The 13,565-nt window shown below is 37.9% G+C and overlaps 1 protein-coding gene and 1 pseudogene across 1 annotated transcript; one reads left to right on the top strand and one right to left on the bottom strand.

The window, feature by feature from the left end:
- Positions 1–6,209: 6,209 nt before the first annotated feature.
- On the top strand, positions 6,210–8,067 carry LOC112171612 (annotated as a pseudogene).
- Positions 8,068–8,108: 41 nt separating this feature from the next.
- LOC112173778 (peptide chain release factor APG3, chloroplastic) lies at positions 8,109–12,862 on the bottom strand. The gene is made up of 15 exons (XM_024311458.2): positions 12,602–12,862; positions 12,415–12,471; positions 12,209–12,289; positions 12,060–12,117; positions 11,868–11,971; positions 11,664–11,715; positions 11,260–11,309; positions 10,779–10,844; positions 10,537–10,701; positions 9,796–9,868; positions 9,548–9,680; positions 9,330–9,387; positions 9,031–9,078; positions 8,615–8,698; positions 8,109–8,478 (listed from the first exon to the last, which is right to left on the bottom strand). The coding sequence occupies exons 1-15, from the start codon at positions 12,737–12,739 to the stop codon at positions 8,407–8,409; spliced, it is 1,239 nt and encodes a 412-aa protein (XP_024167226.1). The 5' UTR covers positions 12,740–12,862; the 3' UTR covers positions 8,109–8,406.
- Positions 12,863–13,565: the final 703 nt, after the last annotated feature.

The raw sequence follows: 13,565 nt of genomic DNA, 5'->3' as shown, positions 1-13,565 counted from the left end.
AATTTTGGGAGAATTTTTAATGAGGACTAATAAAATAAAGATTAGTTTATTATTTTTTTGTGATTGCCCTTAAGTCTTGGTTAATCAAACTGTCGAATATAATGAGGGAACATTGAGCCTAACCCCTTATTACAGTAAGCATCTAGAGAACATTCTGAAATACTGTAACGACCTGAATTTTAAATTTATAATTTGTAAAGTCGAAAATTATTATTGAGAAATTTTTTTTTTTTCGATTTTACTAATTTTAAAGCTCTTGAAAAATATGTGAATTTTGAAATTGGTCAAATTTTATTTTTAAGGTTGAGAGTGGAAAGTAGAGGTCTCCACGAGTTCGCATCATTTTTCGGTGAATTTTTCTGATTCTCCAGCTATTTTTAATGATTTTTTTTAAGTTATAATAATAAGAAATTAATTAGATTTAGTGACGTGTTGTAATATTACTAAAAGCAACTCTAACAGCTTCCCCATATTTAGATTTTTCTCTACTTTAGGGAAAAATAAGTCTCTTTTGCTCCAACAGATTCCCTATAATTATCTCTATTTTAGAGAAAGTGAGGAAAGAGAAAACCAAATTCCCTATATTTACAGCAATCTCTAAAATTTAAGGAAAAATATGGAGATTTTATAGATTGATGTAGAATAGAGAATCTGTTGGAGTTGGAGAAGAAAAAGATATTATAGCTTTGACTTTTGTTTTCCTATTATACAGAAATTATAGGGAGGCTGTTGGAGTTGCTATAACTTAGGAGTCTTATGGCAGTGATCTAGTCGTGATGGCCAAAGTGGCTGCTGGTCTCTTTAATAGGTTGACAAGTGGCTGCAATGAATTTGTTATTGATTTGCTTGCCAACACGTGTCCAACACTTGTCATAATTATGTTAGTAACTTGCACATGTTTATGAAGCACTTGTTCACACTTTACAACCGACCTAATTGCGTCGGTTATTCAGCCCTATAAATAGGACCCAACCAGATCATTATTTCTCCACATTTTTTTGGAGAACTCTCTCTCTCTCTCTCTCTGATTTTTCTCTTTCTAAGACTTGTTTTTGACATAACTTTTGAACCATAAGTCTGATTTAGGATCTGTTTTCGCCTACGGATTCGTCTTGACGAGCTCTTTCTATTAGTGGAAAGAAAAGTCTGATTTGGAGAAATTATTTTTGACGATCTAGGAGGTTTGATTTCATATCATCCATGATTGTCAGAAATAAGGTAGGGGATCTTGGGGAAACTTTTTATGATTGGATGTTGATTTTATGTGCTTCGTGTATATGTTATTCTTGTTAATATTATTTTTGAATGATTTATTTGATAGTATTTGAATTACATGTATTAAATATATGTTGATCGATGTATGTGCATGTTTTCATGGAAGTTGTTATTTATCAAGTGTAAGGAGTTGGGAGAAAATTATGGTTATTTGGTGATTGTGGGAATTATCTTTTGTGTAGTTGAGTCTAAACATTAGGCGAGCCCGTGTGCACAATTAGGTTTAGAATATCGGCGGTATAATTGTCGATATATTTGGGTGATTTGGGCTTGGAGATCAATGTTTCGGACAAGATGACTAGCAAAAGGGGTTTGGGGGATTTGATTGAGTCAGGGGATTAATTTATATGTTTGGATATTCAAGTCACAGTTGCAAAACTGTGAAGTACACGGTATGGGACGTGTAGGCTTGCGTATTCTGGTATATGAATTAACGGGTATATAAATGGAGTTGGATTGCATCATTGTTTGATATGCATGTTATAATTGAAATATATGATGGTATTACCTTTGGTCAATTATCCATGAAGAAGTTTTATGTTCCTACTGAGCCGCTGGATGAGCTCACCCCTTAACAGTTTTTGCAGGTATGGAATCAAGATACTAGAGCAAGAAGTTTTGATATGTATAAAATGTCAAATGGGTTGTGAAATTTGTGTTTTCTTTACGTTTGTTTGGAATAAAGAATGAGTACTAGTGTACTATGTGATAAAGACTATGTAATATATGCTTCTGCTAAAATTTTGAGATCTTGTTATCTAATTGTTAGTTTACGATTTATTTATTTATTTATTTTGGTCACATTTTGATTATAGAGATTTTGGTTCTATAATCAATATGTGATTCACACCTTAACTCGAGATTATAAGATTAACTCGAGTCAGGGCGTGACAAATACTATCATGAGTCTCTACCAAATAACCTTATTCAACTAGGCACCAACTAGCTAAGAAACTAGGCACCAACTAGCTCTGCTATTGACTCTATTTGCTTTCACATAGTGATGACATAGATGTTTAAATATTTACTTGCATATCATTTATGCAATTTTCTAACCAAATTAAAAATCGTGAAAGCATTCATAATCGTGATTTATCAATTATGAACATGAACGGTTCGTGTTTGACATATTTGATTCGTCCATTAATTTGATATCGTTCAGTACCTTAACGATTAGTAATTTGGAAGAAAACTTTCAAAATATATACTCATTCATACATAAACATCTAACGATTGATTTGCCGTAATGTAATAGAAAAGTGTGCCAAATTTTTCACCTTTCGGAGTTTTGGATATGGTTAAAAAAAAATAAAAAAAAGTGAGTTTAATTGTGAAAATTTAGAACATACCATTTCTGAAAATTAGAGAAGGGTTTCTAATGTTTTTTTTGAGTAAAATGAGGTCAACCCTTTATTAAAATTAAGAGATTACAACGATACCATGCCAAAAGGCATAAAAAAGAAAATAAACAATGCGAAAGGAAAAGATGCAAAAATTGCATCTGAAAAACAAATATTTAAAAAAGCAAGAGCACCAACGTTGAAACGCAGCGCTGATTTCACACTACGGATTGCAGCCGTGTAGTGAATTAAGTAGTCGGTGGTTTGACTACCCATCGAACTCCAACGCACAATTTGACAAAAATCAACTTGGCGCCGTAATGAAGGCACTCTCCCACCTAAAGATCGAAGCCGGCCAAGGGTGTCAGAACATGGCCATGGTGGCAGACGATCTTTCACGAACAAATACCATAGAATTGGGTCCTGGATCTAATACCAATAAAGCATAGGAGCCCTAATCCATTCTAGCAAATCATAAAAAGTCCAACAAAGATTGTGGGCCGCAGGCCAAAACCAAACTCCACCCGGATCCCAGATCCAGCTCCATTTGCCAAGCCCACCTAGATCCCAGATCCGGATCCTAGTGCCAGCGATTTGGACAGCAGCGCCGTCGGATGTTGCCCTATGACCTGCAATGGAGGAGACTGCCAAACTACGAAAGCCATTGCCGACAAACAAAAGGCTGACATCGAAGTCCCAACAAGCCGACACCACCGCTCGGCCATCACAGCAGAACCCAATCCCCCCAGAATCGGACGTTCTTCAGTCCCGTCCCGGTAGTGTCTTAAGTCCACGCAGATGAAGATCCAAACCCACCGGCAGAAGAAGAAACCAAGTTCCCACCGCCCTTATCCTTCAACCATCGATCTGACCAAGCACCCATCACCACCGTATCTGCAGCGAGACCTCGCCCCAAAACCCTGAGATCACCGGTACTGCTTCCCAGATCCCACTCCTCCCAGTAATCACCGCATCCCTCCGATGGTGTACCAACAACAAATTGGCCCACTGACACCGCCCCAACAGCGCCCAAACTCCGCACAACAGACGCACTGCCTCCGAAGACAAGGAAGACGAAGATGAAGAGTCAAAAGCCTGAAATTTCCTCCATGAATGGAGTAGGTATAGGTCACGACAGCTAAGAAGGGCCGCCGCATCACAAACCCTAACAGAGCATTCTACTAGGTCATATTGGAATACTCTTTTGCTTTCTCTTTAATAAAGAACCAATCTTGTTTGATGTGGGAAGGGTTTCTAATGTTGAATGAGTTTCTACTTTCGAGTACTCAATTATCTTTTTATTGATCAGTTATTTATAGGCCTAAACATGAAGTTTTGTTATAAGAGTGGTTCGAAGTTCAAAACAATTAGAAAGTGAAAACTCAAAACGTTTGTAGTTGAACCTTACAAAATCGAATGTGTTACACCATGTATCAATACAACTACAATTTTAGATTCTATCTATATATCATTTAGATGCTGCATTGAATGTTCAGAGCTTATTAGGAACTTTAAAAATTGGTTTACCAACTGAGGCAATTGCCTCATACATAACTGGATAAACTAACATCTTTATGATCGAGTATGTGATGTTCTTGTGACATGACTCATGACCAGTGTGGAAGGTAAAATCATCCAAGTAATAAATTTCCTTGTTATGTCTTATTGGGACTGATCGAAGTATAACATATTGTATCATTTGTATGTAGTTTCATCATTTTAATGAAATTGTCCTCTCAGTTTTTTTTTTTTTTTGAGAGATCTTCTCAGAAAATACTAAAAGAAAAGAAAAAAGAAACTATGACTTCAGGAGTAAAGAGGAGAATAGAATACCAATTTGCGACTAGGTTTATATTGCTTGCTTTGAATTCCATTAATAATAACAATGAAAGCGATTAAAATAATGAAAACCCTAGCTACCACGACTCCAATCAAACATCTTTAATAAAATATCCCAAGAACAATAATCTCGGTAGAGGCCGGGCTAACTAGGGCAGTAGGGCTTCTTAGGACGAACTCTCAAGGTAACCAATTAAGAGATAATCTTGTTCTTCAAGAGCTTGTGGTATTTGCTGCATCCCGGCATGTCAGGGACCAACGAACAAGGAATTTCCGGTGACGGCCATTTTTCGAAGATCCGGAAGGCGTGGTTTCAGAGCATCCTCCTGCATCTGGGTCAGACCTCGCTTCGCAGCAAAGTATTGTACGCGTTCTTGATCTCGTTTAACAAATCTTTTGATGAGGAGACTGTTTTGAGCGCCGGTTGGGTTGGAGAAGAAGGTTGTGCTTAACCCATTAGTAGTTGATGTGAACAAGGTTGCGATTAGAAAGCAGAGAAGAAGGCATGGAACTACTGCTTTAACCATGGCAGAGAAGAAGTTACTATTTTCCGGGTGAATTATGAATATCGGACTGCTTCTATATTTTAGACCTTTATAGGGTTTTTCGAAACTTAATTGAGAAGCAAGAATGCTTGGCTTTCCTACTTCTTATGGGATTAGGTTTGTATAGGTGCTAGCAAGTATGAACAAAAATCTTTTTCCAACAAAAGTTTTGTCCACAAGGTGCATCATATTAAAATATCTATATGGGAATGTTTAATTTTGTCAACAAAAGTTGTGTTGGTAAAGGTGTATTTGTTTTTATACTCTGGAGTCTGGATGAGCTGTGTACATGTTAACACTTGTTAACATAATTTACATTTCCACTAAAGTAAAAAAAACAAATTTAATGTAAAAGAAATCCAAAAAAGGATGTGCTTGCATACATCCTATGCAGTGCTGTATTAAAGATGTACACCACAGATAAACACAAAGTGCATGTTAGGTTGGTCGTTTTTCCAGAAGAGTTTACATCCTAACATCAAGATTTGAAAAGAAAACGCGTGGCATTCGATGAATCAGTCTATATTCACTCCCTCTTAGCTAGACCAGAGCACCTACCAATTCATCTATCAAAAATAAAGATCGATCTAGCTCTTAGCTCTAGCTAGCTAGCTAGTAACCATGGGAATGCGTATGAGGGTTCATGGAGAAACTGCAATAGTGCCGCCGCGAGTGCATGGACACCAACTCTTTCGAGTACTTGTAGAGGTGATGATCATGATGAATATCACCATATATGAAAACACATCACAAGCCAAAGCAGATGCATCATCCCCTAAACTCCGATCTAAGGGATGCTCAGACACTTGTGGGCCTCTTAGCATCCCGTCCTTTCGGCACATCCCCGGGTTGTTTCTTTGATGACAACTTTTTCGTTTCCTGTAATACTACTACAAATAAAGCATTTCTCCGAGGAAGAAATAATGATTTAGCTATCCTCCACATATCACTGGATGATCACGAACTGCGTGTGTCTAGGCCCGTGACGAAAGCCTGCTTTGATGAGCAGGGAAATCCTCTCAAAAGGTGGATTACAGGGGAAGATGGGAGGGTAGAAACTCCCATGGTGACACCCTCTGACTACTTTTATATCTCAAGTACACGAAATAAGTTCACTACTGTTGGTTGCAATGCAAGCGCGATAATCGTGACCAGCACCCCTAGAGATTTGGGTAACAACAATGCAGATTTGGGATCTACATACCTGGACTCTTGTGCATCTTTGTGTCTTCCAGGAGTCAAGAAGGTGAAGAATGGAACTTGTGAACCCCCTTGGTGGATGTTGCCAGAAATCTATCACAATTAAAGGCCTGACAAATTATGCGATGTCATATGGGAGTAGGAAGGAAGTAATTCGAAACAGAAATAGTTCAATATTAGCAATGGTACCACCTACATGTGCTTATGCTCTTGTTGTAGAAGCAGATACCTTTGAGTTTTCCTCTTTAGATCTTCAACAAGGCATACACAACCGTGACGCTGTCCCTATGGTGCTCAATTGGGTTGTTGGGAATTACAATACATGTCAAGAGGCTCAGTCATCGTCGTCTACTCCCAGTAGTAACATAACTTATGCATGTCGCGCAAAGAATAGCGAATGTCACGACTCAACCAGCGGACCTGGCTATCTCTGCAAATGCCGCGAAGGTTACCAAGGGAACCCTTACATCCTTGATGGTTGCCAAGGTATTTTTGTTGCATTTGGAGTGTTAATAACAATTCAAGCTGTCATCTTAGTTGTACTAATTCGACTCGCTAAATTGCATGTAAATTATTTTACAGACATTGACGAGTGTGAGCGCAAGCGCGAGCTCATAAACCCGTGTCAGCTCAGCAAAATGCATCAACAATCCTCGAAGTGTTTATTGCATTTGTCCAGATGGATACAAAGGAAATGGCAAGAAAAGCGGAACTGGTTGCAGCATCAATATCTACAACTTATTCTTGCATTTGGTAAGTATAATACTTCGCTCTTTAGTTAAGTGTTATAATGTCAGTAACTGTTTAATATTATACTACTGATGGAGCAGGTATTTGCATAAGCATCTTGGTGCTCCTTGGAGTACGTTTTCGGATTTGCTGGGCATCAAAGAAAAGAAAACTCGTCCAACTCAAAATGGAGTTCCTTAAACAAAATGGTGGAATTTTGTCTCGACAACTGCTCTCTGGTGAGAGAGCCCTTGAGATGATCAAAATTTTTAGTGCAGAGGAGCTGAAAAAGGCGACAAATAGTTACAACGAGGGTGTGGTTCTTGGCAAAGGAGGCAACAGAAGAGTTTACAAGGGACTTTTACGAGGTAAGAAAGTGGTTGCCATTAAGAAGTCTAAGGTTTGTGACAGGAGCCAAATCGAGCAGTTCATTAACGAGATGATTATTCTTCGCCAAGTCAATCACCCCAATGTTGTCAAAGTTATTGGGTTGCTGTTTGGAGACTGAAGTCCCCATACTTGTTTACGAGTTCATCACGAAAGGTACTCTTTCAAGCCATCTTCACTCGTCCTCAATTAGACTGTCATGGCAAATCCGCCTTAAAATTGCGAAGGAAGTTGCAGCAGCACTTGCATACTTGCACTCCGAGACTTCTATCCCTATCATACATAGAGATGTAAAGTCAGCCAATGTACTACTGGATGACAACTTCACGGCAAAGATTTCCGACTTTGGAGCTTCGAAGCTAACTCCTATCGGTCAAACTCAAATAACCACACTGGTGCAGGGCACGTACGGTTACTTTGATCCAGAATACTTCTGTAGTGGCATACTAACAGAAAAGAGTGATGTCTATGGTTATGGAGTCGTGCTGGCAGAGCTAGTCACAGGCAAGGAGGCACTGTTTTGGAATAGTTCAGGGACTAGAATAAACCTAGCATTCTACTTTGTTTCTTCAGTGAAAGAGGTTCGCTTGGTCGAAATTCTTGATGATCAAGTAGGTGTCGACCAAGAAATCATTGAGTTACTAACGGAAGTTGCTAGCCTTGCAGTAATGTGTTTAAGGGAGCGAGGAGATGAAAGACCCACTATGAAGGAAGTCCAAACAGAGCTAGAAGGACTAAGCCCACTTAATTAAACTATGGGAACCAGAGAATAAAGTCAGGAGTTTGATCCAACTAATCTCGGTCAATATTCATCTGTCATGAGTTATGATCATCTTGGTTTGAAATATGAACTACAGTTTTGGTGCTTCATGTTCATGAGTTTGATCTTTACAGATAATGGGCTTCAAAAATTACATATCCAAATGGGATCTGAGCTCAGCCATTCTTCCAAAAAAAAAAAAGAGTAACGAAAACAAAAACAAAATATAGAAACATCACCTGATCACCCTATTTTGAAATGGAGAAGCATAACAGATTTTCTGGTATGACAGTATGAATCTTACAACAATATTGCCTCAGATGGTTTACCATTACCCAGCTGGAGCTCCTACAGATTCAGCAAGTTCTTCCAGGAGTTCCTTTTGCTCCATGGAAGTACAAGCCTGCCAAAAAACAGGAAAATCAATTGCAGGGTCAAGACAAACTTAAATTCCATCCACCTCTATCCTTCCTTCAGTATGCAATTAACTAAGAAGAAAATGGACATGTCTTACAAGAGAAATACTGTAGAAATGATACCTGAATTGCATTATCTATATCACCACCAAGAAAACTGGTGAGCTCATAGTTAATCTTCAACCGGTGGTCAGTGACTCTATTGTCCTGATTCAATAAACAAAAAGTATTAATAACTTCCAGAAACATAACCATCATTATCATGAAGAGACTTGTAGACACTAGTCTCACACAGGTTAGGCCAAGTGTCACAGAATAGCACGGCCGGACTGTGACACTTAATAAAAACTTTATACACCTATTGGGACTCTAAATCTAATAGCTGAACCTTTTGAATTGGATACTGTCTTAAGCAGCCAGAAAAATTCATTTATTTACTAACACTGATTGTCAATAAGCCTCACTTCAAAACTTCCAAGGCGGTATACTTGAAATTGATGACATGAATATATAGATCTAACTACCAATGTTATTAGTACCTTGAAATTATATGTTCGAATCTTTTCTGCACGGGAACCAGTGCCAACCTGCATTTTAAAATACAACATTATTACATTATCATAGTTAAGTCTAGTGCCTAAACCATTCCCTGAATAATGTAATAGTAATATTGTTTTATATGTGTATAAAGAAGGAGAGAGGAGGGGGCTAGGCTTTGGCTAGAGGTCTCATTCCATACCCTCATCAAAGAAAAGCATATATGTGATGCACATGTTCACACCAAGGTATTAGTCACATGCATCTTAAATAGTCTCTAAGCTAAAAGAGTAACAAATACCTGTGATTTCCGTTGATTCCTAATCAGTTCCTGCTGCTCTCTCAATTTTATTTTATACCTGTAACAAGGTTACTGATCATCAGAGCTGCATCAAAGAAAAGCGGGCGAAAACAAGACATATATGTGTGGAAGGGCTGATTGCTTTCATGTCAGTCACCATGTTACTAATCAAAGTAAGAATCTGAAGACACATAAAACATGGTGAAATCAGCACTCACAATTTCGCTCTCAACAACTGAAAAGCACGATGCTTGTTCTGAAGTTGAGACCTCTCTTCACTACAGAAGATGCGGATGCCAGTTGGCTTATGGACAAGATCAACAGCTGTCTCCACCTTGTTCACATTCTGCCCTGCATGACAGCGGTGCATAAAGTTGTAACACATAAGGAGTCCTTTCCCCAGGCCAAATTGAGGTATGCAAAATAAAGTCACTCGTGAAATAAATATATCGTTGCATATTTATACCTCCAGCTCCCCCAGACCTTGCTGTTGTTAGTTCAATATCTTTTGGGTCAATAACCACCTCAACTTCATCTGCCTACATTATGGCACAGAAGAACCACGAGTGAGCTAATAGTGAATAACATGATCATAAAAGAATTCAGAAATTCCCACTGCCTCAGCATGCTTGACTTAAACAATTATGAAGTACAGAAGGCTGAATTTAAACTAAGTATAAATATTATAAGCCCATTCTGAATATCAAATCGAGAAAAGTAGCAAGATGCGCTAGTCAAATTCATTCAAAACAGTACACCTCATACAAAAGTTATCTGCAAAAGAAATTTTGTAGCAGATAAAGGGACACTTTTCAACCATATTAGAGGGGAAACTAATTTAAGATTTGGAGATAATTAAGTGGAAACTCAACAATCTGTTAACCGTTATTTTGTAATTGTCATGATTTTCGTCTATCAAATGCTTAAACCACATCAATTAGGAGGAAACTCATTGTAATCTATTTGTCTGGTATGCCACGATGTAATTTTTCTTCAGCAAAATTGGGGAAGAATAGCAGATAATAGTATAGCAACAGTTTTACTCACCAGGAAGAATCCATATGAAGGCTCACCTTTTCAACATAGTGTCAATATAAAGAACTTGGTGGACCTATGTTAGTAATGGCTACACAAACTTAAGCACACTTTATTGAATCTTTCAAAACCCAGATCCAATGTAAAATTGAGTATTTTGTGCATAAGCTACCTCAGGCATGATTGCAACAGTTGCAGTGGAAGTATGCACACGACCCTGTGTTTCCGTATGAGGAACACGTTGAACCCGGTGAACACCAGATTCATATTTTAATTTGCTGTATACACGCTTTCCTTTGATCTCCATCACATAGGTCTTGTATCCTCCTCTTTCAGCCTAAAAGAAAGGAGAAAGCTCTGTCAGTCATGTCAAGAGCAAGAGGATATACCTCTATACAATGTCAGCAAAAATACCTCTGTGCTGGAAACTGGGTTGAACCTCCAATTGTTCCTCTCACTGTACTTCTCATACATACGAACCTTGGTAGGGAAATTTTTTTAAAAAAAAAAATGCAGAAGCATCAAGGTATGTTCACAAACAACTTGAAGTAATGACTTCATGGACTGCAAGAATAATCTTTTAGGCCTATAATGCGTGCCATTGAAAACAAAACACAAAAAGCGAAGAAAGAGAGCTTGGTCTTGTAACAAGTTTATCCACATCAATAATAGATACTGAAACAAGCTTATTAAAAGCTTTGTAACCTAAGTTACCTAACCCATTATTATAGCTTTTTTTTTTTTTTTTTTTTGAGGGGCAAATTTCAAGTCCTGCAAAATATCACTAAGATTTTTTCCTGGTATTCTTTTCTTTCTTTTTTCACCAGTTTGGTGTTGTATGTAAGAATGGCAGATTTCCTACAGATTTTAAAGGACAAAAGAAACATATACCTACAAGATCACCTGCCCAGATTCCAGCTTCATCGCCACCAGTACCAGCCCTTACTGTAGCAATGAAGAACTCCTTAGTTGAAATGAAATCAAAGGGCAAGTACCATCATTGCCAGCATAATAATGAATAAAGCTGATCTATATTTAGTAGGAAGAACATGGTGAACCTAAACAGTCATATTGTCTACCGTATCTCGTGTACCATCATTGCCAGCATAATAATGAATAAAGCTGATCTATCTTTAGTAGGAAGAACATGGTGAACCTAAACAGTCATATTGTCTACCGTATCTCATCCTAGTTTAGACCACCCCAGTAAAGGAGAGCAGTTTACTCAGTAAAAAATGACATGTGGTTCACTAGTAATCAAAGAAAACAATTTACTCGAGAGGGAAGACATGAAATTACCTTCAAGCATTATATTTCTGGCATCAAGAGGATCAGTAGGAAGGAGTTTTGTCTGTTAATAAAAATGTAACATTATTAAATTCCAAATATCAGGGGGGGAAAAAACGGTGTAACTTGAAAAGAGAAGCACCAATTTAAATGCTTACAGCCTAATAGAAGGCTCAACAAATCAACAATATTAGATCAAATTAGGCCATAACATACCTTAAGCTTCTCCTCAAGTTCTTTCATTTGATTGGACAAAGACTCAATTTCATACGATATCATTGCTGCCATTTCTTCATCATTGCCATCTTCATCCGCTAAAGCTGATACATTGGTTATAAACAAGGACTTCAGCAAGAAAATACCTTCAATATGTTCGAAAATAAAATTTTACTTCAAATTGCAGCAAACCTTTACTCTCTTCTAACTGCTTCTCACAGTCCTTATATTCCTTATAGATTGACACAACCTGCCCATCACAAACAACAGTAGAAAACTGTCTTCAGCAAAATCCGAAATGAACTCAATCAAAGAATCTGCTAAGACAAACTCTGCAGTACCTCATCGAGCTCGGCCACGGATTGTGCCAGCCTCTGGTACTCACTGGGATTCGACACAACATCTGGATCAGCCAGCTTGACCTAATTTAATTTCCAATTTCCTGCTCTATGAGTTTTACTCATAATCTAATAACAAAGCAGTAAAACTCGTAGTGAAATATTTACTAAACCCTAACCATTCCAATCACAGTAATTGAAAATCATACCGATAATTCCTTCCATGTCTTCTCTGCAGATTCCAGCTTCGTAATCAAATACGGCGCCTGCAAATTCAACAACAGTTAACACAAGAAAATTACTCAGGTAACCTCAGTTCGTTTCTCGGCAAACAATTTCCATGGAAACTAAAGCAAAAACTTAATAAGGAAGTTACGAATTGCTTAATGGACTGACCGCCATGCAAATGATTCGTGGAGCTCTGAGATGAGGTTTGGGGATGGCGATGGAAGTCCATGAATTGTCGGTGAAACGGCGTCGTGCTGGGAATGCGAGTAATCGCGGCGGTGCGGAGGTGGTGGTGAGGCCACTCATTGCCGCCGTGGGGAAGAAAAGCGCGGTAAGCCGGAGTGGGACGGAAATGGAGGAGGATTTGATTTTTTTTAAGGCTACGGCGTGTGGAGTGTGGATAAGTTCCGTTACGAGCTGTGTTTTGGGAACTCGGATATTAATTATAATAATTCCAGTTGTGAATGGATTTGGAAGTGACGATTTGTACTACACGAAGCCCACATCCCATACCATCCTTTGACCACATTGCTCTCCTCTAGGCCCAATCTCCAAACCCAACACCACATTTTCAAAGAAAAAGACAAAAATATTCTAAAATACCTTATTTTCTTCTCGGTGGGAATATCATTTTTCTTCTTCTTCTTCTTATGAATATAGAGAGGTGATATTCACACTCTTGTTCTTATTTATACTAGGTATGAAGCTATGGGTATGTTATATGCCTGAATTAAGAGAAGTTCAATCAAGTTTTTTGCTGTAAATACTGATTTGAAAACAATTTAGTGACGTTATGTCGATGAAAAAGACTTGCATTACTTTTAACTTGGAGACTGTTACTACCTATGTCTAATTCTAGATAAGTTAGAAAATGCCTTGGCTTAGCTTCTAGTGTGGAACCAACATAAATACTGGTTTTTTTCTAAATAAACTCGGAGAGTTCATACAAAGTAAAAAAACTTAAATAGAAAGTTCTAGTCTATATATTAAGAACTGCAAAGTAGCAACAACCAAATGCTGGGAGAGAAAATGAAGGGTCTTCTAAATGTACCTAGCAAAAAACTATGTACACCCAACAAATTAATTTTATATGAAAAGACAATTGTAGCCTCATAAAAATGACATTAAAAGT

This window comes from Rosa chinensis, chromosome 6 (assembly GCF_002994745.2).
Source record: "Rosa chinensis cultivar Old Blush chromosome 6, RchiOBHm-V2, whole genome shotgun sequence".
NCBI lineage: Eukaryota > Viridiplantae > Streptophyta > Magnoliopsida > Rosales > Rosaceae > Rosa > Rosa chinensis.
This window is presented reverse-complemented; position numbering and strand designations above follow the sequence as displayed.

Bases quoted from the DNA above. Each gene is read 5' to 3' on its own strand.
- LOC112173778 (XM_024311458.2), bottom strand. From the start codon at position 12,739: ATGAGTGGCCTCACCACCACCTCCGCACCGCCGCGATTACTCGCATTC. The intron at 10,702-10,778 runs GTATTTTTGCTG...CCTTTCTTTTAG, and splicing joins ACCCAGTTTCCAGCACAGAG to GCTGAAAGAGGAGGATACAA. The intron at 9,388-9,547 runs GTGAGTGCTGAT...ACCTTGTTACAG, and splicing joins CAGTTGTTGAGAGCGAAATT to GTATAAAATAAAATTGAGAG.